Raw genomic sequence first — 24,185 nt, forward strand, 5'->3', positions numbered from 1 at the left:
GCTAGTAGCCACATTTTAGCTTCTTATCGGTGGAAAAACAAATTAGTCTTACAATATATTTTAACAATAATTTTTTTTAAATATATTATTTGCAACCACGGAAATATTCTTGAGATACATTTTAAATTTTATATATATATTAGTAATGATGATCGAAAATATATAAAATTTATTAAATAATAAAAAAATAGAACTGTTCAGTACTAACATTTTCCCCGCTAATTTATTTATTGTTTACTTGGATTTTTATTTTTAATTTTTTTTTTTGCCATTTAAAGTGTTCAGTGTTCATCACTTGTGTGTGTGTGTGTGTGAGAGAGAGAGAGAGAGCGCGAAAAAAAGAGAAAGTGGGCGTGGCCAGAAGCGAAGGTCCCATAAATAGTGAGGAGTCCCTTTTCCTTCGCTCTTTCGCTCCACAGCTGCCATCCTCTTCCTGCTGTGTGAAATAACACCAAGAGACGGAATAAACTTGAATAAGACACAAACAAAGGATTATTTGTAAACCCGGAAGTGAGTGGAACTTCTTCTAGTCTTGGAAAGAATTATCATCATGATGAGGATTTGGACTGTTGTGCTTTTGCTGCTTCACTCTCTGGGTAAGTGTTGGTAAATGTTTATGTGTTATTAATAGTGGTTTTATTTTTATTTTTATTTTTATTTTTATTTTTATTTTTATTTTTATTTTTATTTTTATTTTTATTTTTATTTTTATTTTTATTTTTATTTTTATTTTTATTTTTATTTTTATTTTTATTTTTATTTTTATTTTTATTTTTATTTTTATTTTTATTTTTATTTTTATTTTTATTTTTATTTTTATTTTTATTTTTATTTTTATTTTTATGTACCGTTATAAAAATACCTCAGTCTGGTTGAGCTATAGAATGACTGGAACACCTCCACACCTTTTAGCTATGGGGAGGGGTCGTCTCTCTATTTGTGAGCATGCTTTTATGTAAGTGGATACTGTTATTTTTAACTCATATTCCTAGCTAAGTGTCCGACTGTGCATCTTGCATGGCGGGTGGAGATGAAGGTCAGCATGTCAATGTAAAGCTTAACATAAATGCATGTGTATCAGTATAAAGTCCACACTAGCGTGGGTGTTATTCACTTTTCACGAATATCTTTGTTGTGGTCTTCATATTGTGGCAAATGTAGATTAGCTTTTGTTTATTTTGCACAAACAATTGCATACAATAAAAGGGAATACATTTTTGACATGTGTTAAATTCTGACATAATTAAGGAATTAAATGAACCATTATTCATTATTGTAGAAAAACATTCAAGTAAAACAGCCTTTAATCGAATTCATATGCAGCGTGACTAACAGGAACCCCCCCCCCCCTCCGAGTGTCAGGAGCATGTTTAAACTTGTCCCACTCTTGCCCCGCCCACCTTGGCACAATAAAACAGCTTAAACTGTATTGTTGTGTTTTTCTCGCAGTGGCATCAAGACAGGCGTGCGGCGCCGCGGTGGACAGGTACGACAGCGACAGGCAGCAGCACACGGCGGTCATCAACTTCCTGGATGCCGGCGAGGCCAAAAGGCCCGAGGAAGAACTCACCGGGGAAGCCGCCATATTGGAAGAAGAGGAGGATGATGAGGAGTATGGTGATGAATACTACTACGATGGAGAGGATTACGATGAAAGCACATCCGGCGATTATGAAGTGGAAGTACCAAGAGGTAAATATCTCACAATTAACAATTTAATCACATTTATTAACTTATTTTTTTGTGATTTTTAGTTGCTATGTCAAGCAAACCCAGAGATCCATCAGCTATTTTGGAACCGGAAAACACAGAAGGACAAAGAAGAAGAAAAGGGAGAAAGAAGGGTAAAGGAAAAGGAAAGAAGAGGAATCCTTGCATGAAGAAATATAAGGACTTCTGCATTCACGGCACCTGTCAGTACCTGAGAGACATCCGACTCCCATCCTGTGTGTGAGTACCTCATCCGCATTTAGATCCACTTTTCCTTCACGTGGATCTGAATTATGAATCCACGTCTCATCATCCTTACAGGTGCCATCCGAGTTACTCCGGGAAAAGGTGTGAATTTGTCACCCTGCCTCTGGAGAAACCTGCGGAGAGCTACAACCGCTCCACGGCTCTGGCTGTGGTGGCTGTGGTGCTGTCGTCCATCTGCCTCACCATCATCGGCCTTTTACTAATGCTTAGGTGAGCCCACACCTGCTAAACATGCACACTTCCACACACACACACACACATGCTAGGGGTGAAGGGCTTTTTCGTAGCAAAATAGTCTTTTTAAGGAGCCCCGTGTTCTCATTGATTCCAGGTTTCACAAGCGGGGAGCGTATGATGTAGAGAGTGAGGAGAAGGTCAAGTTAGGGTTAGCATCCAACCACTGAAGAGACAAAGAAGGGTGAGTACAATCTCAGTTCATAAACCCTTAAAGAAGATGAAGGCAAGTTGTCTGAAGGGCTACCGGTAGTGTAGTTGTTCACACAGATGATGATGTGGTCAGTCCAAAGTCAGATGGGATAGGCTCCAGCTCCCCCATTAACCTGAACGGCATCAGTAGTAGAAAACCGATGTATACCATATTAATATTATATCCATATATACCATATAATATTGGTAGTGTAGTGGTTCACACAGCTAAGTCAACGAGTATAAGATCTTATTTCTTCATGACTTAGTACAAAGTAATATTGGTAGTGTAGTGGTTCACACAGCTAAGTCAACTAGTACAAGATCTTATTTCTTCATGACTTAGTACAAAATAATATTGGTAGTGTAGTAGTTCACACAGCTAAGTCAACTAGTACAAGATCGTATTTTTTCATGACTTGGAACAAGGTAATATTGGTAGTGTAGTAGTTCACACAGCTAAGTCAACTAGCATAAGATCTTATTTCTTCATGACTTGGAACAAGGTAATATTGGTAGTGTAGTGGTTCACACAGCTAAGTCAACGAGTGTAAGATCTTATTTCTTCATGACTTAGTACAAAGTAATATTGGTAGTGTAGTGGTTCACACAGCTAAGTCAACTAGTACAAGATCGTATTTTTTCATGACTTGGAACAAAATAATATTGGTAGTGTAGTAGTTCACACAGCTAAGTCAACTAGTATAAGATCTTATTTCTTCATGACTTAGTACAAAATAATATTGGTAGTGTAGTGGTTCACACAGCTAAGTCAACTAGTATAAGATCTTATTTCTTCATGACTTAGTACAAAATAACATTGGTAGTGTAGTAGTTCACACAGCTAAGTCAACTAGTATAAGATCTTATTTCTTCATGACTTAGTACAAAATAATATTGGTAGTGTAGTGGTTCACACAGCTAAGTCAACTAGTATAAGATCTTATTTCTTCATGACTTAGTACAAAATAACATTGGTAGTGTAGTGGTTCACACAGCTAAGTCAACTAGTATAAGATCTTATTTCTTCATGACTTGGAACAAAATAATATTGACAGTGTAGTGGTTCACACAGCTAAGTCAACTAGTATAAGATCTTATTTCTTCATGACTTAGTACAAAATAACATTGGTAGTGTAGTAGTTCACACAGCTAAGTCAACTAGTATAAGATCTTATTTCTTCATGACTTAGTACAAAATAATATTGGTAGTGTAGTGGTTCACACAGCTAAGTCAACTAGTATAAGATCTTATTTCTTCATGACTTAGTACAAAATAACATTGGTAGTGTAGTGGTTCACACAGCTAAGTCAACTAGTATAAGATCTTATTTCTTCATGACTTGGAACAAAATAATATTGACAGTGTAGTGGTTCACACAGCTAAGTCAACTAGTATAAGATCTTATTTCTTCATGACTTAGTACAAAATAACATTGGTAGTGTAGTATTTCACACAGCTAAGTCAACTAGTATAAGATCTTATTTCTTCATGACTTAGTACAAAATAATATTGGTAGTGTAGTGGTTCACACAGCTAAGTCAACTAGTATAAGATCTTATTTCTTCATGACTTAGTACAAAATAACATTGGTAGTGTAGTGGTTCACACAGCTAAGTCAACTAGTATAAGATCTTATTTCTTCATGACTTGGAACAAAATAATATTGACAGTGTAGTGGTTCACACAGCTAAGTCAACTAGTATAAGATCTTATTTCTTCATGACTTAGTACAAAATAACATTGGTAGTGTAGTAGTTCACACAGCTAAGTCAACTAGTATAAGATCTTATTTCTTCATGACTTAGTACAAAATAATATTGGTAGTGTAGTGGTTCACACAGCTAAGTCAACTAGTATAAGATCTTATTTCTTCATGACTTAGTACAAAATAACATTGGTAGTGTAGTGGTTCACACAGCTAAGTCAACTAGTATAAGATCTTATTTCTTCATGACTTGGAACAAAATAATATTGACAGTGTAGTGGTTCACACAGCTAAGTCAACTAGCATAAGATCTTATTTCTTCATGACTTGGAACAAGATAATATTGGTAGTGTAGTGGTTCACACAGATGATGATGTGGTCAGTCCAAAGTCAGATGGGATAGACTCCAGCTCCCCCATTAATCTGAACGGCATCAGTAGTAGAAAACCGATAGTGTAGTGGTTCACACAGCTAAGTCAACTAGTATAAGATCTTATTTCTTCATGACTTGGAACAAAATAATATTGGTAGTGTAGTGGTTCACACAGCTAAGTCAACTAGTATACTAACTTATTTCTTCATGACTTGGAACAAAATAATATTAGTAGTGTAGTGGTTCATACAGCTAACTCAATTGGTATAGGCTCTATCTTCTTCATGACTTGGAACAAGTTAAGATTGGTAGTGTAGTGGTTCATACAGCTAACTAAACTGCTATAGGCGCTAACGTCTCAACGACTTGGAACAAGATAATATTGGTAGTGTAGTGGTTCATACAGCTAACTCAATTGGTGTAGGCTCTAGCTGCTTCATGACTTGGAACGAGATAAGATTGGTAGTGTAGTGGTTCATACAGCTAACTTAACTGGTATTGGCTCTAGCTTTCCCAATGACCTGGCTCAAGATAATATCGGTAGTGTAGTGGTTCATACAGCTAACTAAACTGGTATAGGCTCTAGCTTCCCCATGCCCCGGCTCAAGATAATATTGGTAGTGTAGTGGTTCATGCAAGTCAACTGGTATATGGTCGGGCTTCAGCATGACTTGGTAGTGTAGCGGTTCATACAGTTAACTCAACTGGTATAGGCTCTAGCTTTTCTGTGACCTAGACCAATATATTGGTAGTGTAGCGGTTCATACTGTTAGCTCAACTGGTATAGGCTCTAGCTTTCCTGTGACCTAGACCAATATATTGGTAGTGTAGCGGTTCATACTGTTAACTCAACTGGTATAGGCTCTAGCTTTTCTGTGACCTAGACCAATATATTGGTGGTGTAGCGGTTCATACAGCTAACTCAACTGGTATAGGCTCTAGCTTTTCTGTGACCTAGACCAATATATTGGTACTGTAGTCGTTCATACAGCTAACTCAAGTGGTATAGGCTCCAGCTTCTCCATGAGTTGGCGCAATATAAGATTGCTAGTGTAGTGGTTCACACAGCTGGTATGACTAGCTAGTATAATAGTCCACATAGTCAGCTGGGATAGGCTCCTGCTCTGAGGATAAGCAGTAGAAATTGAATGAATGAAGTTTTCCAGAGGTACTGGTTAAAAAATGAATGGCCACTGGTAGTGTAGCGGTTCATAACTGGGATAGGCTCCAACTTGCGAATCAGCGGTAGAACATGACAAGTGTTTTTTTTTTAAAGGTTATGGGTATGTAGCGGTTCAACAGCTTGTGTGGCCAGTCACTAGCTGGGGTAGGCTCCAGCATCCCTGTGAGACCAGATTGTTCCTGGACGGTAGCCTCCAAGTTATTTTCTTTAAACTTAAATAGCCAAAAACTTACCACTTCCACATGGATAGGGAGGATAACTATTAACAGTTATTTAACCTTTAACATGAACATTAATCAAACGTAATAATTTTTTCTGGGTACATGATACCATACAGCATCCATATCAAAAACTTACCACTTCCACACGGATAGGGAGGATAACTATTAACAGTTATTTAACCTTTAACATGAACATTAATCAAACGTGATAATTTTTTCTGGGTACATGATACCATACAGCATCCATATCAAAAACTTACCACTTCCACACGGATAGGGAGGATAACTGTTAACAGTTATTTAACCTTTAACATGAACATTAATCAAACGTAATAATTTTTTCTGGGTACATGATACCATACAGCATCCATATCAAAAACTTACCACTTCCACACGGATAGGGAGGATAACTATTAACAATTATTTAACCTTTAACATGAACATTAATCAAACGTAATAATTTTTTCTGGGTACATGATACCATACAGCATCCATATCAAAAACTTACCACTTCCACATGGATAGGGAGGATAACTATTAACAGTTATTTAACCTTTAACATGAACAATAATCAAACGTGATAATTTTTTCTGGGTACATGATACCATACAGCATCCATATCAAAAACTTACCACTTCCACATGGATAGGGAGGATAACTATTAACAGTTATTTAACCTTTAACATGAACAATAATCAAACGTGATAATTTTTTCTGGGTACATGATACCATACAGCATCCATATCAAACTTGCGCGGGCAGCACTAACATTAAACTTTCATATCAAGGCGGGGGCCTCAAAGTAGTGTCCTGCGGGCCACATTTGGCCCGCGGGCCGCATGTTTGAGACCCCTGGTATAGTAAAAGCAGCACTAAAAACACACACTGACAAATATTTTTGTGTTTTTTTCCTGAATTTGAACTACATAACTAATCATTTGCTTTTGTTTCTCCCCTTATGTTAGGCAAAAGAGTGGAGATACTACCTCAAAATAGAAGGACAGGAGAAGGAAGGTTCCTGGAGAAAATGAAAGGAACGCAAGCAGATGAAGAAAGGGAACAAGGGGTGTCTGCTTCGCCCTTTGCTGGATGTTCACATTCAACAAATATGGACGGCTCAGCGTATTCCTGTAGGCCTCGGGCAAAGACAAGGCGGCCACATCTGAAGGTGGAAATACGGGACAAGCCAGGGAATGGACTAGTATGGAAAAGTGGGGAGCACCGAGGAGTGGGAAGAAAAGGAACATTTGCTACTTCCTGACTGTGTGAAGACAACTTTCAGACTGAACTGAATCCAATTCATTAACAAGAGAGCTCAATGTGGAATTTTTTGTCTAGAAAAAAAAAACAAAAAACAGGCAGCATTTTATATTTTCCTGCACAAGTGCATTATTTTATTTTTCCTGTACAGTAAACAGTATATTTATACTTTTAATTTATTTATTTAAGCTAACTGTATTTATGTAGGTTTAATTAACCTCCTTCAACAATTCAACATGGATGTTACAGTTTTGTATTCCTTATTGGACATTATTTATTAAAAAAAATACAATGCTCATAGCCCCAGGAGGCAAATATATTATTTAAAAAAAAATTAAAAAATGGCCTGTAATTTGGGCAGAATATAATCAATAGCACTGTGATATTTTTTTTTACTGATTAGAGTTTTCACTGAAAACAACCATTGTTGGGTATCCTGTACATTAAAGCTGGGACACCTGATTAAAAAAAAAAAGTATATACAAATACTGTATATACTGTATATTCAAAAGGGAGCCCAATATAACATACGGGGCCTTGAGCTGAAGCACTGTTGAAATAACTTTATTGTTTTTGTCTTACCATCATTTAAAGCCAAACACTTACAGTAACTGTCAAGCAACACAAAGAAATGTGAATTCAAATGTTCCATGCTTTCAAAAAAAAAATGCAATTCTGAAGTGATTTTTATTAATGTGACTTTTTTTTTTTTTCTCAGAACAAAATCAATAAACTATAAGAAATCTCCACTCTTGGTGTTGCGGCTTCATTTTATTCATTGTGAGTTTAGAAACTGACCAAAAACAATAATGACATTGTGTTTCAATCATCAGCTAACTAAGGTCAAGTGTACATTTAGACCTCCCCGGTTTAGCTTCCGGAGTCTGAGCTTAAGTTATTGTGATATTTTAAAATGTCTCGCACGCTTTAACGATAACACCGTCTGGTTTCTGTTGGCTCTGTCTTGATGTTGTAATTATAGTAAACATAATATTTTCATTTCCGCTTGTGCTGACGTGTGAGCAACCGAAGCACCTGCATCCTGAACACTGAAAAAGACTATTGTACTTTGACTTGTAAGGCTTGTCACCTGAGAAGTACAAAAATATTTGTACATATTTTTATGTGGATTTGTTTGTTTTCTTAAGCTATTGTAGCGACAGGAGTACAGTATTGTGAATCAGGGGTTGGGCTATTGGGGGCAATGGCGTTTGCCTGCTAGATGCAGCCGCTCCAATAGAAGAAGAGCTACGTGAGTCTTGCTGTAAGGTATAAAGCAGGGGTCTCAAACACGCGGCCCGACACTAGTTTGAGGCCTCCGCCTTGATATGAAAGTTTAATGTTAGTGCGGCCCGCGCAAGTTTGATATGGATGCTGTATGGTATCATGTACCCAGAAAAATTATTACATTTAATTAATGTTCATGTTAAAGGTTAAATAACTGTTAATAGTTATCCTCCCTATCCGTGTGGAAGTGGTAAGTTTTTGATAAGGATGCTGTATGGTATCATGTACCCAGAAAAAAAATATTACATTTGATTAATGTTCATGTTAAAGGTTAAATAACTGTTAATAGTTATCCTCCCTACCCGTGTGGAAGTGGTAAGTTTTTGATATGGATGCTGTATGGTATCATGTACCCAGAAAAAATTATTACGTTTGATTAATGTTCATGTTAAAGGTTAAATAACTGTTAATAGTTATCCTCCCTATCCGTGTGGAAGTGGTAAGTTTTTGATAAGGATGCTGTATGGTATCATGTACCCAGAAAAAATTATCACGTTTGATTAATGTTCATGTTAAAGGTTAAATAACTGTTAATAGTTATCCTCCCTATCCGTGTGGAAGTGGTAAGTTTTTGATAAGGATGCTGTATGGTATCATGTACCCAGAAAAAAATTATTACATTTGATTAATGTTCATGTTAAAGGTTAAATAACTGTCAATAGTTATCCTCCCTATCTGTGTGGAAGTGGTAAGTTTTTGATATGGATGCTGTATGGTATCATGTACCCAGAAAAAATTATTATGTTTGATTAATGTTCATGTTAAAAGTTAAATAACTGTTAATAGTTATCCTCCCTATCCGTGTGGAAGTGGTAAGTTTTTGATAAGGATGCTGTATGGTATCATGTACCCAGAAAAAATTATTACGTTTAATTAATGTTCATGTTAAAGGTTAAATAACTGTTAATAGTTATCCTCCCTATCCGTGTGGAAGTGGTAAGTTTTTGATAAGGATGCTGTATGGTATCATGTACCCAGAAAGAATTATTAAATTTAATTAATGTTCATGTTAAAGGTTAAATAACTGTTAATAGTTATCCTCCCTATCCGTGTGGAAGTGGTAAGTTTTTGATATGGATGCTGTATGGTATCATGTACCCAGAAAAAAATTATTACGTTTGATTAATGTTCATGTTAAAGGTTAAATAACTGTTAATAGTTATCCTCCCTATCCGTGTGGAAGTGGTACGTTTTTGTTTTTTTAAGTTTAAAGGAAATAACTTGGAGGCTACCGTTTAGGTCACTAGCTCTCTAGTTTGCGAGTTAGCATGTGTCTCAAGACCCTGCAGTTGCGCAATATGTTGTAAATAAAAAGAGTATAAATGTGACTATAGTCGTGTTTTGTCAAAGACTGCCTGTCCACATATGGCACCCAGAACCAGTAAACCCAGTATAAGTATGAAAACAAAACCTCTAAACACCTGCCGACAGAAATGCACGGAAGTGTTGTGGATTTATAAACATAAAAGTACGTTACACCAACTTCCGTGTAGGAGGTGACTTCAAGGGGTGACTAACCTCAGCTTGCCTTTGAGCCCAGCTGCTTCTCGAGTCCTCCATCGTCATTAAAACCGCGTGCGGCATACGTGACAGCATTGTTGTATCCCGCCACTTCTGGCCGCGTGCGGTTTTCTTTCAACCGCTGTGGCATTCAGGGGCGGCTGAGGTCTCAGATGTTCTCACTGGTGCCGTGTCTTTGAACGTGACATCTGCAGGACTTGGACGTATGAGTCACGGCGTGCTGCAGTAACCTGCTGTGTGTGCCGATACGTATCGAGCATCTGCTGCATGCCGCATCGACACGGCCGTAAAGTCAAGTGTCATTGATCCGTCATGCTGATGAATAAGGCGACTCAGAGCTAACTCAGATACGTTACATCACTTGTACCGCTGCTCTTTGTTTACTCAGCATAAACTCAACGTTGTCTCAGGACTCTTTAGTTTCAAGTTTGTAGTCCCAGCTGTCTTCGGGCGTGAGGCGGGGTACACCCTGGACTGGTCGCCAGCCAATCACAGGGCACATATAGACAAACAACCATTCACACTCACATTCATACCTATTTGGAGACAATTTGGAGTCGCTAATTAACCTAGCATGTTTTTGGAATGTGGGAGGAAACCGGAGTATGCACGGGGAGAACATGCAAACTCCACACAGAGATGGCCGAGGGTGGAATCGAACCCTGGTCTCCTAGCTGTGAGGTCTACGCACTAACCACTTGACCGCCATGCCGCCCATTCCATACTAGTGTTTCCCAAATAAAATAATATAAGTGGTTAGCACGCAGGCCTCAGAGCTCAGAGACCCGAGTTCGATTCCACATCTCGGTGTGGAGTTTGCATGTTCTCCCCGTGCATGCGTGGGTTTTCTCCGGGTACTCCGGTTTCCTCCCACATTCCAAAAACATGCTAGGTTAATTAGCGACTCCAAATTGTCCATAGGTATGAATGTGAGTGTGAATGGTTGTTTGTCTATATGTGCCCTGTGATTGGCGGGCCACCAGTCCAGGGTGTACCCCGCCTCTCGCCCGAAGACAGCTGGGATAGGCTCAAGCACCCCCTCCAGCACTATCCTCATGAGGATAAGCGGGAGAAAATGAATGAATGAATGAGTTCTCCTCCTATTTTGTGTGGAAGTGGTAACTTTTTTGCTTCTTTTTTTGTCTTTCCCCACCCTCGGCCATCTCTGTGTGGAGTTTGTGAAGATAAGTGGTAGAAAATGAATGAAATTAATATAATATATTTATTTGGGGGCGGCATGGCGGTCTAGTGGTTAGTGCGCAGACCTCACAGCGAGGAGACCAGGGTTCAATTCCACCCTCGGCCTTCTCTGTGTGGAGTTTGCATGTTCTCCCCGTGCATGCGTGGGTTTTCTCCGGGTACTCCGGTTTCCTCCCACATTCCAAAAACATGCTAGGTTAATTAGCGACTCCAAATTGTCCATAGGTATGAATGTGAGTGTGAATGGTTGTTTGTCTATATGTGCCCTGTGATTGGCTGGCGACCAGTCCAGGGTGTCCCCTGTCTCTTGCCCAAAGACAGCTGGGATAGGCTCCAGCGCCCCTGTGACCCTTGTGAGGAAAAGCGGTAGAAAATAAATGAATAATAATAATAATAATAATAATAATAATAATAATACAATTGAAGCTGTAAATGCAGTGCTTCTGGAGGTTAGGCCAGCAGAGAAGGCCCGACTGCACATTACTGCGTGTATACATACTGCGCGTGTGACAGAGGATGGATACTTGCGGTAGTGAAGCCAACATAATCCCGTCCCCTCAATGTCAAGTAGCAAAGAAACAGAAATAGTGCCGTGCCGTCATGCTCACATAGCTGCTATTCCCGGGATGATGGGTACCCAGGAGACGGAATGCTGCGAGAGAAGAACGTTTGCTCTTATGTAGAATCTGTAACATTGAAATAACGAAGAATTAGTTTGTAATATAACATATTATTAGTATTTTAACCATTTTATCATTATTAGCGTCTTCTTCATTGGTGATACTATATGGCAAAGCATGTGAGTGGGTGTAACGTGGTGGTGGTAGTGGCATGGTCTGTGGCTGACAGTCATGAACCGGCCAAGTATGAGTCAGGTGAGTCAGGTGAGTTCAATGTCCAAGTTCTGTTCTGTATTTTTTTCTACTAGAATGCTTGTTAAAAACATTGCAATTATAATTAAGTAGTGATTTAAGGCCATTGTTTTCATATTCAAAGCATTTCTTAAATAATAATAATAAGTGTCTCTTTCATATTTGAGCATTGCCAAGTGGACTCAAGCAGTCAGAGGTTGCACCGGGCTGAATCAGACGCTACATTTGTTGTGGAAAGGTGCTTCCTGCTCGGCTGAGAAGCAACAATGGGTGCTTTCCATGCTGACATGGAAGTGCGTACGCCGACATTTGGAAACGTCATTATTTTCTTACAGGATATCATGAAAATGCTTTTTGATGAAATAAAATTTTATTTTGTTATTAATGCACAGCTGCTCCTGTCAATACAAACTGAGCGATGAGGTGGTGACAACATCAGCACCACCATTGTCACATGGTGAAAGAGCGTGTAATGTATTGGCAAAGTGTCTGTGCACGGTGAGGACAGCCCGAGAAGGAGAGTAACATGAGAAGGAAAAGATGAAGACGAAAGCATGATGAGGGGCGAGTCAAGGTGGAAAGAAAGGTTGGACTTTTATTGTGTCTTACTTTGATTCACCCTTCACTTCCTGTCAACCATCCGCTTTGGTCTTTATTCTTGTCCCGCATACATCCCTACTACCTCCTGTTCCGTTTCCTCATCCTGTCTCTTTCTACTTCCTCCTTCTGCACGCTTCATCAGAAAGGGATATGCATTAAGTAAAGAGAGCACGTGCGTCACCTTTTTTTTTGTATACAAACTGACCAACATCCTGCAAGTACCACATAAAAAACTGGTAAGACCGGTTCCAAACATGAGCTTGATCCAACTTTGGGATTGTTATAAAAAAACAATGTTTTTAATGATGCTACTGAAAAGCTATCCATTTATTCACCCAACATATATTATTACCTATTTTTACTCGCTAAATGTACTGCAAAAAGGTCAGTAAGGATAATTCATAATAATAATAATAATAATAATAATAATAATAATAATAATAATAATAATAATAATAATAATAATAATAATAATAATAATAATAATAATAATAATAATAATAATAATAACAATAATAACAATAATAATAATAATAACAATAATAATAATAATAATAGTTATTATTATTATTATTATTATTATTATTATTATTATTATTATTATCATAATAATAATAACAATAATAACAATAATAACAATAATAACAATAATAACAACAATAATAATAATAATAATAATAATAATAATAATAATAATAATAATTATTATTATTATTATTATTATTATTATTGTTATTATTGTTATTATTGTTATTATTGTTATTATTATGAATTATCCTTACTGACCTTTTTTGCAGTACATTTAGCGAGTAAAAATAGGTAATAATAATAAAAATAATTCATAATATAATAATAATAATAATAATTGTTAATAATAATAATAATAATAATAATAATAATAATAATAATAATAATAATAATAATAATAATTATTATTATTATTATTATTAACAATTATATTATTATTATTATTATTACTACTACTACTACTACTAATAATAATAATAATAATATTTGTTATTATTATTGTTATTATTCTTATTATGAATTATCCTTACTGACCTTTTTTGCAGTACATTTAGCGAGTAAAAATAGGTAATAATAATAATAAAAAAATAATTCATAATAATAATAATAATAATAATAATAATAATAATAATAATAATAATAATAATAATAATAATAATAATAATAATAATTGTTATTATAATCATTACTATTATTATAATTATTATTATTATTAACAATTATATCATTATTATCATTATTATTACTACTACTACTACTAATAATAATTATTATTATTATTCATTATATCATTGTATGGTCATATCACCTTGTACTTCAGTACGAGGTGCATTATTAAAAAACATTTTTAAACTGTATTATGGAAAGCAGGAACAAATGTAACAGTTACTGATTGTAAAAGTACCAGATGGAGGGGTAGGATTTAATAAGCTTTGCTTCTTCCTACTCCTTTTGGACATGTGGAACTGTGAACTGATTATGTGATGCATTCAATTGTAATCTGATGCATGTTCAAATGAAATAAAACCATTACCATTACCATTACCATTACCATTACCATTACCATTACCATTACCATTACCATTACCATTACCATTACCATTACCATTACCATATTATTAAAGGTGTATAAAATGTCGCCTCCGCCTGTATGATTAAGTGCATTCGCCAAGCGCACACAAACCATATCAGTGACTTGTGTTGATGGTAAAAGTCATTCAGTTCAATTGTGCGCCCTGTCCGTTTGCCCCCGATGTCAGCAGGGTCCCGGACAGGGACGCCAGCAGATTCCCCACAGCTGATGTCACCCTGCTGGACAGACACTTGTTATGTATCACACTATTAAATTCTCACTCAGCTCTATTTCGGCCCTGAGGAGGCTGATGGTGGCATCGTATTACATACTGGGCAAGACCAGTTGGACGATACAGCCAAAATAACACATATGTACACACACACACACACACACACACACACATATATATATACTATACAGTACACACACAGAAGCACAGACAAACAGACAGGAAGGTAGGCTGACTACATGCTTGACTCATCTGTTTTTCTTTGCCTCTAACAGGAGGCCCTGTGGCTCTGTAAAATAATCAAAACTCCTCCCACATCCGCCCAGTGTTTGTTTTTTTCAGAAGCAGACATCTAATGGTGGTTTCAGAGCAGGGGTCTCATACTTAATTTACTTGGGGGCCACTGGAGCTCAGGTTTTCCACAAAAAAAAACATTTATTAAAAACAAAAATATTTTAAAAACATCGCTTTGGTTCCGATTTTCTACAATAAAAGCTCTGATAAAACATTCCACTGTTCTCAAATATCTTACTTTTTATTTTTCTACACAAAATAAAATGAAAAATAAATAAAAAAAATCAAGAATAAAGAAAATCAATCAATCAGTAATAAATAAATATAATAATAATAATAATAAAACGGCAAATAATAAAAACTTAAGAAAGCACATATAGTTGGTGGGTAGACAATTTTTTTTTTCAGATTAAAATGAACAAAGCATTATTAGAGCCCTGTAGACATGACAAAACACGACTATAGTCACATTTATACTCTTTTATTTACAACATATTGCGCAACTGTAGGGTCTCGAGACACATGCTAACTCGCAAACTAGAGAGCTAGCGACCTAAACGGTAGCCTTCAAGTTATTCCCTTTAAACTTAAATAGCCAAAAACGTACCACTTCCACACGGATAGGGAGGATAACTATTAACAGTTATTTAACCTTTAACATGAACATTAATCCAACGTAATAATTTTTTCTGGGTACATGATACCATACAGCATCCATATCAAAAATGTACCACTTCCACACGGATAGGGAGGATAACTATTAACAGTTATTTAACCTTTAACATGAACATGAATCAAACGTAATAATTTTTTCTGGGTACATGATACCATACAGCATCCATATCAAAAACATACCACTTCCACACGGATAGGGAGGATAACTATTAACAGTTATTTAACCTTTAACATGAACATTAATCAAACGTAATAATTTTTTCTGGGTACATGATACCATACAGCATCCATATCAAACTTGCGCGGGCCGCACTAACATTAAACTTTCATATCAAGGCGGGGGCCTCAAATTAGTGTCCTGCGTGCCACATTTGGCCCGCGGGCCGCATGTTTGAGACCCCGCCTCTCGCCCGAAGACAGCTGGGTTAGGCTCCAGCACCCCCGCGACCCTCGTGAGGAAAAAGCGGTAGAAAATGAATGAATGAATGTTCTTGATTAAAATCTACAATTTGATAAAAATAAAACAAAGGGCTTTTCTTCCTGCAGCTATCAAACTCTATAATAAAAACTACTACAAAAAATCTTGTAAAATAACCGTGCAATTAACCGTGCAATAAACCCTGCAATAACCGTGCAATAAACCTGTGAAAGAGATTTTCAGTGAATGTGTTGCATAAATTCCGTCCCCACTAATAGGATCTTTGGAAGACACTTACATGCTTATGACCTATAAGGGGCCGAGTGGTTAGCGTGCAGCTAGGAGACCTGGGTTCGATTCCCCGCTCTGGCATCTCTGTGTGGAGTTTCCCACATTCCAAAAACATGCTAGGTTAATTGGCGACTCCAAATTATCCATAGGTATGAATGTGAGTGTGAATGGTTGTTTGTCTATATGTGCCCTGTGATTGGCTGGCGACCAGTCCAGAGTGTACCCCGCCTCTCGCCCGGAGATAGCTGGGATAGGCTCCAGCACCCTTGTGAGGAAAAGCGGTAGAAAATGAACGAATGAATTAAATTGTCCATAGGTATGAATGTGAGTGTGAATGGTTGTTTGTCTATATGTGGCCTGTGATTGGCTGGCAACCAGTCCAGGGTGTACCCGGCCTCTCGCCCGAAGACCCTTGTGAGTATAAGCGGTATAAAAAAATGAATGGATGACCTGTAAGGACTAGAAAATTTCAAGCCTATGACTTCGGACTTGTCTTGACTTGAAACCTGCGTCTTATGACAAATGTATGGGGACAACAGGAAGTCCCATGTTTGAGATCCGGATTCAAACTGTGTTTATGAGCAGGCCAGACTGAATATTTGAACAGTTGGTGGTCTGAGATAAAAGTCCCGGAGAACACCAATTATCATGATTCATCCGATGTGCGATATTTCAGCCTTGACCAAAATGTGGGCCTCTAACGGCTGACTGTTTCACCATAAGACACATGAGTATTTATAACACTTGACCACCATCCCGTACTAAAGTATGATGCCTGGAAAATAAAGAGTTAATCCTCTTTCATGTCTTCACTTTTTCAACAGTAGATAATATCGCAGGAGGCCGCCCACTGGCTCCCGGTGGGGTCTGACCTCAGCAAGACTTTCCCTTTTCTTTGGTCTGGAGAGAGTGGGAGCTGCCCGGAGAAATGGAATGCCGAGGCAGCTGAAGAAGAGGAAGAAGCGAGGGGGGATTTTTTTTTTTTTCCCAGGATGAGATCATGGATGATGGCTTCTCAGAGCAAGAGGCAAAGCTCATGGCAGCTGAGACGCACCCCTGGTTTCCCTTCTGTTGACACACACACACATACACATACACATACTTTCAAACACACACACTTGTGCAATATCTTATTACATAATACTTAATATTTATGTTATCATTCACCCCGACTGGGATTCAACATTTGTTGTTGTTGTTTTCCAACATTTGTATTGTCAACATTTGTATTATCCATAGGTATGAATGTGAGTGTGAATGGTTGTTTGTCTATATGTGCCCTGTGATTGGCTGGCCACCAGTCCAGGGTGTACCCCGCCTCTCACCTGAACACAGCTGGGATAGGCTCCAGCACCCCCACAACCCTTGTGAGGAAAAGCAGTAGAAAATGAATGAATGAATGTTCTTGATTAAAATCTACAATTTAATAAAACAAAGGGCTTTCCTTCCTGCAGCTATCAGACTCTATAATAAAAACTACTAAAAAAATCCCAATATAATAATATAGTATAATAACTGTGCAATAAACCCTGCAATAACCGTGCAATAAACCTGTGACAAAGATTTTCAGTGAATGTGTTGCATAAATTCCGTCCCCGCTAACAGGATCTTTGGAAGACACTTAACAGCGCTTATGACCTATAAGGGGCCGAGTGGTTAGCGTGCAGGTAGGAGAGCTGGGTTCGATTCCCCGCTCGGGCATCTCTGTGTGGAGTTTCCCAAATTCCAAAAACATGTTAGGTTAATTAGCGACTCCAAATTGTCCATAGGTATGAATGTGAGTGTGAATGGTTGTTTGTCTATATGTGTAATAATAATAATAATAATAATAATAATAATAATAATAATAATAATAATAATAATAATAATAATAATAATAATAATAATAATAATAATAATTCTATTATCTACGTATATTATCTATATTTCTACATATTATCTACATACTGTATTTGTATATAACTCTGGGAAAAACTGAATTGATTTTGTTAATACTTGGGTTGTTTATATTGTTTATTTTTCTATATTGTGTATTTTGTACTGCTTAACTGACTCTGTACTCTGTACAAATTTCCCCACTGAGGGACGAATAAAGGCTTAATCTTAATCTTAATCTGTGCCCATTACACCACAGCCAACCTCCACATCTTCATCAACACAGCACACAACATGGTCAAGTCCAGACCCCCCCAAAGGGACGCTTTAGTGCAGGCCGATGGAAACGATTAGCAGCACTTTACAATTAGCATACTCAGCACTCCCAGTTGATTCCACTCTAATATTGTTGTCTTCTTGAAGAGTGATATCTGATTCCAATCCTCCATCACTGATTGGCTGACGGGACCCGCTGAGCAGCAACTGTCCAGACGGCAGAATGATGATGATGATGATGCCTTATTATTGTGATTACTCAGCCGCTTTTCCTCCCGACGTATGAGTCACGGAGGGTAACGCTTTGGCGGCTTAATGCGTCCGCCGAGGCTTTGTGCGCCGGTGTGAAAATACCGACTACTCTGAGTGTGGATTTCGGGAATGTGACATAGCTCGGAGGCTTTTATCGAAGTACAAAGGGCCCCCCCCCCCCGCCACGGTTGAATGTTGCACATCTGTGTGGGTGCAGTTGTTGTTTTTATGCGTCCTCTGTTCCACTTCTCCAGTGAGCTGGATTATAGACCCGTAGTGATGGTTGACTGATGCTTCATTCCACAGGAAGTAGGAAATATCCCACATGGAGCTTCTGAGAGTGGAATGTGGTTTTGGAACCGGAGTCCCCGGAGAAAACCCACGCATGCACGGGGAGAACATGCAAACTCCACACAGAGATGGTCGAGGGTGGGGAAAGACAAAAAAAAGAAGCCAAAAAGTTACCACTTCCACACAAAATAGGAGGAGAACTCATTCATTCATTCATTTTCTCCCGCTTATCCTCATGAGGATAGTGCTGGAGGGGGTGCTGGAACCTATCCCAGCTGTCTTCGGGCAAGAGGCGAGGTACACCCGGGACTGGTCGCCAGCCAATCACAGGGCACATATAGACAAACAACCATTCACACTCACATTCATACCTATGGACAATTTGGAGTCGCTAATTAACCTAGCATGTTTTTGGAATGTGGGAGGAAACCGGAGTACCCGGAGAAAACCCACGCATGCACGGGGAGAACATGCAAACTCCACGCAGAGATGGTCGAGGGTGGGGAAAGACAAAAAAAAGAAGCCAAAAAGTTACCACTTCCACACAAAATAGGAGAACTCATTCATTCATTTTCTCCCGCTTATCCTCATGAGGATAGTGCTAGAGGGGATGCTGGAGCCTATCCCAGCTGTCTTCGGGCGAGAGGCGGGGTACACCCTGGACTAGTCGCCAGCCAATCACAGGGCACATATAGACAAACAACCATTCACACTCACATTCATACCTATGGACAATTTGGAGTCGCTAATTAACCTAGCATGTTTTTGGAATGTGGGAGGAAACCGGAGTACCCGGAGAAAACATGCAAACTCCACACAGAGATGCCCGAGGGTGGAATCAAACTCAGGTCTCCTATCTGTGTGGCCTGCGCGCTAACCACTCAGTCGCCGTGCAGCCCAATATATTATACATGATGTTTTAATTGACTTTTTACATGAACAATTTCTTATTACATAATACTTAATATTTATGTTATCATTCACCCTGACTGGGATTCAACATTTGTTGACCGACAGGAAGAAAAGCTCTGATTTGCTCGGCTTTGCACCACCGGCTGGTTTTCATGTGTAAATATCTCTTGCACCAAAAGCCAGGAAGTCATGTACAAGATTAGAAAAGCACTAATGGCCAATAAAAGGGAGCACCTGCTTGACTCCAGTAGGGGGAAAAGTTTTAATTGGGGACTTCCTGCTCCACGACTAGAGTATGTAGTTCCTGGTTAATGCATGGTATTGCCATTAAGTGAAGTGGTGAAGTGGCCTGCAGGACACTAGTTTGAGGCCCCCTGCCTTGATATGAAAGTTTAATGTTAGTGCGGCCCGCGCAAGTTTGATATGGATGCTGTATGGTATCATGTACCCAGAAAAAATTATTACGTTTGATTAATGTTCATGTTCAAGGTTAAATAACTGTTAATAGTTATCCTCCCTATCCGTGTGGAAGTGGTAAGTTTTTGGCTATTTAAGTTTAAAGGAAATAACTTGGAGGCTACCGTTTAGTTCGCTAGAGCTCTAGTTTGCGTGCATCCATTTAGCCGAGGGGTCTCAAACATGCGGCCCGCGGGCCAAATGTGGCCCGCAGGACACCAGTTTGAGGCCCGCGCCTTGATATGAAAGTTTAATGTTAGTGCGGCCCGCGCAAGTTTGATATGGATGCTGTATGGTATCATGTACCCAGAAAAAATTATTACGTTTGATTAATGTTCATGTTAAAGGTTAAATAACTGTTAATAGTTATCCTCCCTATCCGTGTGGAAGTGGTAAGTTTTTGATATGGATGCTGTATGGTATCATGTACCCAGAAAAAATTATTACGTTTGATTAATGTTCATGTTAAAGGTTAAATAACTGTTAATAGTTATCCTCCCTATCCGTGTGGAAGTGGTAAGTTTTTGATATGAATGCTGTATGGTATCATATACCCAGAAAAAATTATTACGTTTGATTAATGTTCATGTTCAAGGTTAAATAACTGTTAATAGTTATCCTCCCTATCCATGTGGAAGTGGTACGTTTTTGGCTATTTAAGTTTAAAGGAAATAACTTGAAGGCTACCGTTTAGGTCGCTAGGTCTCTAGTTTGCGAGTTAGCATGTGTCTCAAGACCCTGCAGTTGCGCAATATGTTGTAAATAAAAAGAGTATAAATGTGACTATAGTCGTGTTTTGTCATGTCTACAGGGCTCTAATAATGCTTTGTTCATTTTAATCTGAAAAAAATAATTTGTCTACCCACCAACTATATGTGGTTTCTTAAGTTTTTATTACTTGCCGTTTTATTATTATTATTATAATATTTATTTATTACTGATTAATTGATTTTCTTTATTCTTGATTTGTTTATTTATTTTTCATCTAATTTTGTGTAGAAAAATAAAAATTAAGATATTTGAGAACAGTGGAATGTTTTATCAGAGCTTTTATTGTAGAAAATCGGAACCGAAGCGAAATGTGACTATAGTCGTGTTTTGTCATGTCTACAGGGCTCTAATAATGCTTTATTAATTTTAATCCGAAAAAATAATTTGTTTACCCACCAGTCCAGGGTGTACCCCGTTTCTCGCTCAAAGACAGCTGGGATAGGCTCCAGCACCCCCCTGTGACCCTCGTGAGGAAAAAAGCAGTATTAAATGAATGAATGATTGACACCTGTTCCCCATCAGGCTGCTTTAGAAGACAGTAGTGTGATTGTTTGACATCGCAGGTACGTTTGAAACCCGGGGGACTTCCGTCCCGCTAATTATGGCTCCCGAATGACGTGTTTATTGTCTATTGTAAATTCCAAAGCACGTCAAACACTCTTCTTCATATCTTTGCATTGGCTTTACCTGACATGCTGATGGAGCCTGACTCCGAGGCTCAGGAGCTGAGAAGAAACGAAGCACTACAGAAGCCTGTGGAGGAAATGAGCTTATTAACTACAGCTTATTAAGAACCTTCTATCTATGGTAAAAAAAAAAAAAAAACAGTCGCCCCCTCATGCGCTAAGAAAGGCCTCATATGAAACAAATCCACGCAGCAGCAGGAAGCAACATCACCACATCACAAGCTTGATTCACTTCAAACCCTGCTGGGTTCTGAACAATGCATGGATGCAGAGAAAGAGTGGGCACTGGCAACAATCCAGAGTTCAAATTCCTGTCACTCCTGTGTGTGTGTGTGTGTGGTTTTGGTGGTGTGTGTGGGGGGGCTCATTACACCATCATTGCATAGAAGAAACACGAACACTAAAACAGCAGAAGCCTATCCGGTAAAGTGAATAATGGAGCACCATTGAAAGGAACGTTATTCTCTGTATTAGTGCCAGCTTGTGCCAACCAACCATCGCTATAGTTACCGAAAGCAATGCCAAGTAGGGAAAACAACATCATAAAAGAAAATTGCTGTTGTGTTTCACAGTCATTATTGGACTGTATAGCCGTGTGGGTGGGGAGTAATTGAACGCAGATGTTTCGCTCTTTTGAGACTGAAAGAAATGTTTTGTGTGCTTGTGTGTCACGGACTTACAGTTGACAGTGAAGATGAGGTGACCACTTTCCTCGTCCGTGTTAGTCACACATCCTAAAGGACATCGTGCACATTCTTTCCAACAACTCTTACTACTCTATATAGTATATCAGAGAAAGCAGGTACTATTTCTATTTGTAGTATAGGCACCGTTCACTTCCACAAGACAGTAAACATTTCTTAAATATTATAGGATTATGATTTATTTTAGAGGCGTTACCTCAGTGACAACATAATTCATCATGTCATTATTCATCAAGTTGAAGATGTACAGTATAAGAAGAAAACTACACCAAATCATAAGCCCTGACAGTAAAATCTGAAATAATTATTTGTTTATTTCATGTTATGTTTACACTATAGGGCAGGGGTCTCAAACTCAATTTACCTGGGGGCCACTGGAGCTAGGGTCTGGGTGAGACTGGGTGTCAGCCAAAAAAAAAAAAAACAACAAAAAACGCATTTATTAAAAACAGAAAATTAATAAACTTTGCTTTGGTTCTGATTTTCTACAAGAAAAGCTCTGATAAAACATTTCACTGTTCTCAAATATCTTCATTTTTTTCTACACAAAATAAGATCAAGAATAAAGAAAATCAATCAATCAGTAATAAATAAATATAATAATAATAATAATAAAACGGCAAATAATTAAAAATTAAGAAACCACATATAGTTGGTGGGTAGACAAATTATTTTTTTCAGATTAAAATGAACAAAGCATTATTAGAGCCCTGTAGACATGACAAAACACGACTATAGTCACATTTATACTCTTTTTATTTACAACATATTGCGCAACTGCAGGGTCTTGAGACACATGCTAACTCGCAAACTAGAGAGCTAGCGACCTAAACGGTAGCCTCCAAGTTATTTCCTTTAAACTTAAATAGCCAAAAACTTACCACTTCCACACGGATAGGGAGGATAACTATTAACAGTTATTTAACCTTTAACATGAACATTAATCAAACGTGGGCCGCGTGTTTGAGACCCCTGCTATAGGGTAATAGGAGTGTAAAGGTGACTATAGGGGTGTTATTTCATGTTTAGAGGCCTCTAATAATGTTTAAAAAAACACATTTCAACCAATGTTTATTATGTCATTGTATAGTCATATCACCAAATTTTTTTTTAACTATATTAGGAAAGCAGGAAGTGAACAAATGTAACAGTTACTGATTGTAAAAGTAAAAGTACCAGATTTGCTTCTTCCTACTCCTTTCGGACATGTGGAACTGTGAACTGATTATGTGATGCATTCAATTGTAATCTGATGCATGTTCAAATGAAATTAAACCATTACCATTACCATTACCATTACCATTACCATTACCATTACCATTACCATTACCATTACCATTACCATTACCATTACCATTACCGTGAACTGGTTTATGATGCTCTAACTACAAAAAGATTTCATTTATCACTAAGAAATCGTACTTCATGGAATTTCATTTATTATGGCCGAGTCTGGAATTAATTAATCGCAATAAACGAGGGATTATTGTACTCCCATCAACTGAAAACAAATTAATCCCAATGAAAATATGCACAAATGGAAGAAAACCATAGGTTTAAAAATCCTTCATGATGGCCGATTCCTCTTCTGGTTTTGGTTAAAGTCATAAGTAAATGTGCAAACAATGATTAGTTTTAAGTTTGATTTGCCGACAACCGCTTATGTTGACGTCAGTCTGTCAGTCATCGAAATACAAGGGTGGTGTTTTGTGTCTATGTATCCAAAGCACACAAAAACGGTTTGAATCTACTAACGAATTTCCTTGACATTTCCTTCTCGGACAAACTTTTCCAGTCTCTTATCTCCATATCAGGTTCAGCTG

General features: G+C 37.9%; 1 protein-coding gene across 2 annotated transcripts; it reads left to right on the forward strand.

The window, feature by feature from the left end:
- The first annotated feature begins 390 nt into the window (after window positions 1–390).
- hbegfa (heparin-binding EGF-like growth factor a) lies at window positions 391–7,898 on the forward strand. 2 transcript variants are annotated; one of them, XM_058063905.2, is made up of 6 exons: window positions 392–596; window positions 1,450–1,692; window positions 1,755–1,950; window positions 2,032–2,187; window positions 2,309–2,395; window positions 6,855–7,898. In XM_058063905.2, exons 1-5 carry the CDS (start codon window positions 551–553, stop codon window positions 2,379–2,381), a joined length of 714 nt encoding a protein of 237 aa, XP_057919888.2. In that variant the 5' UTR covers window positions 392–550; the 3' UTR covers window positions 2,382–2,395; window positions 6,855–7,898. The 2 variants fall into 2 exon arrangements, with proteins under 2 accessions (XP_057919889.2, XP_057919888.2); XM_058063906.2 differs by lacking the exon at window positions 2,309–2,395 and having other exon boundaries at window positions 391–596.
- Window positions 7,899–24,185: the final 16,287 nt, after the last annotated feature.

Source organism: Doryrhamphus excisus, linkage group LG22, assembly GCF_037039965.1.
Source record: "Doryrhamphus excisus strain RoL-2023G ecotype Guam linkage group LG22, RoL_Dexc_Guam_v1.1, whole genome shotgun sequence".
Taxonomy (NCBI): Eukaryota; Metazoa; Chordata; class Actinopteri; order Syngnathiformes; family Syngnathidae; genus Doryrhamphus; species Doryrhamphus excisus.

Coding starts and splice junctions, on each gene's coding strand:
- hbegfa (XM_058063905.2), top strand. CDS start 551: ATGATGAGGATTTGGACTGTTGTGCTTTTGCTGCTTCACTCTCTGG. Junction 597..1,449: donor TTTGCTGCTTCACTCTCTGG/GTAAGTGTTGGT, acceptor TTTTTCTCGCAG/TGGCATCAAGACAGGCGTGC. Junction 2,188..2,308: donor GGCCTTTTACTAATGCTTAG/GTGAGCCCACAC, acceptor CATTGATTCCAG/GTTTCACAAGCGGGGAGCGT.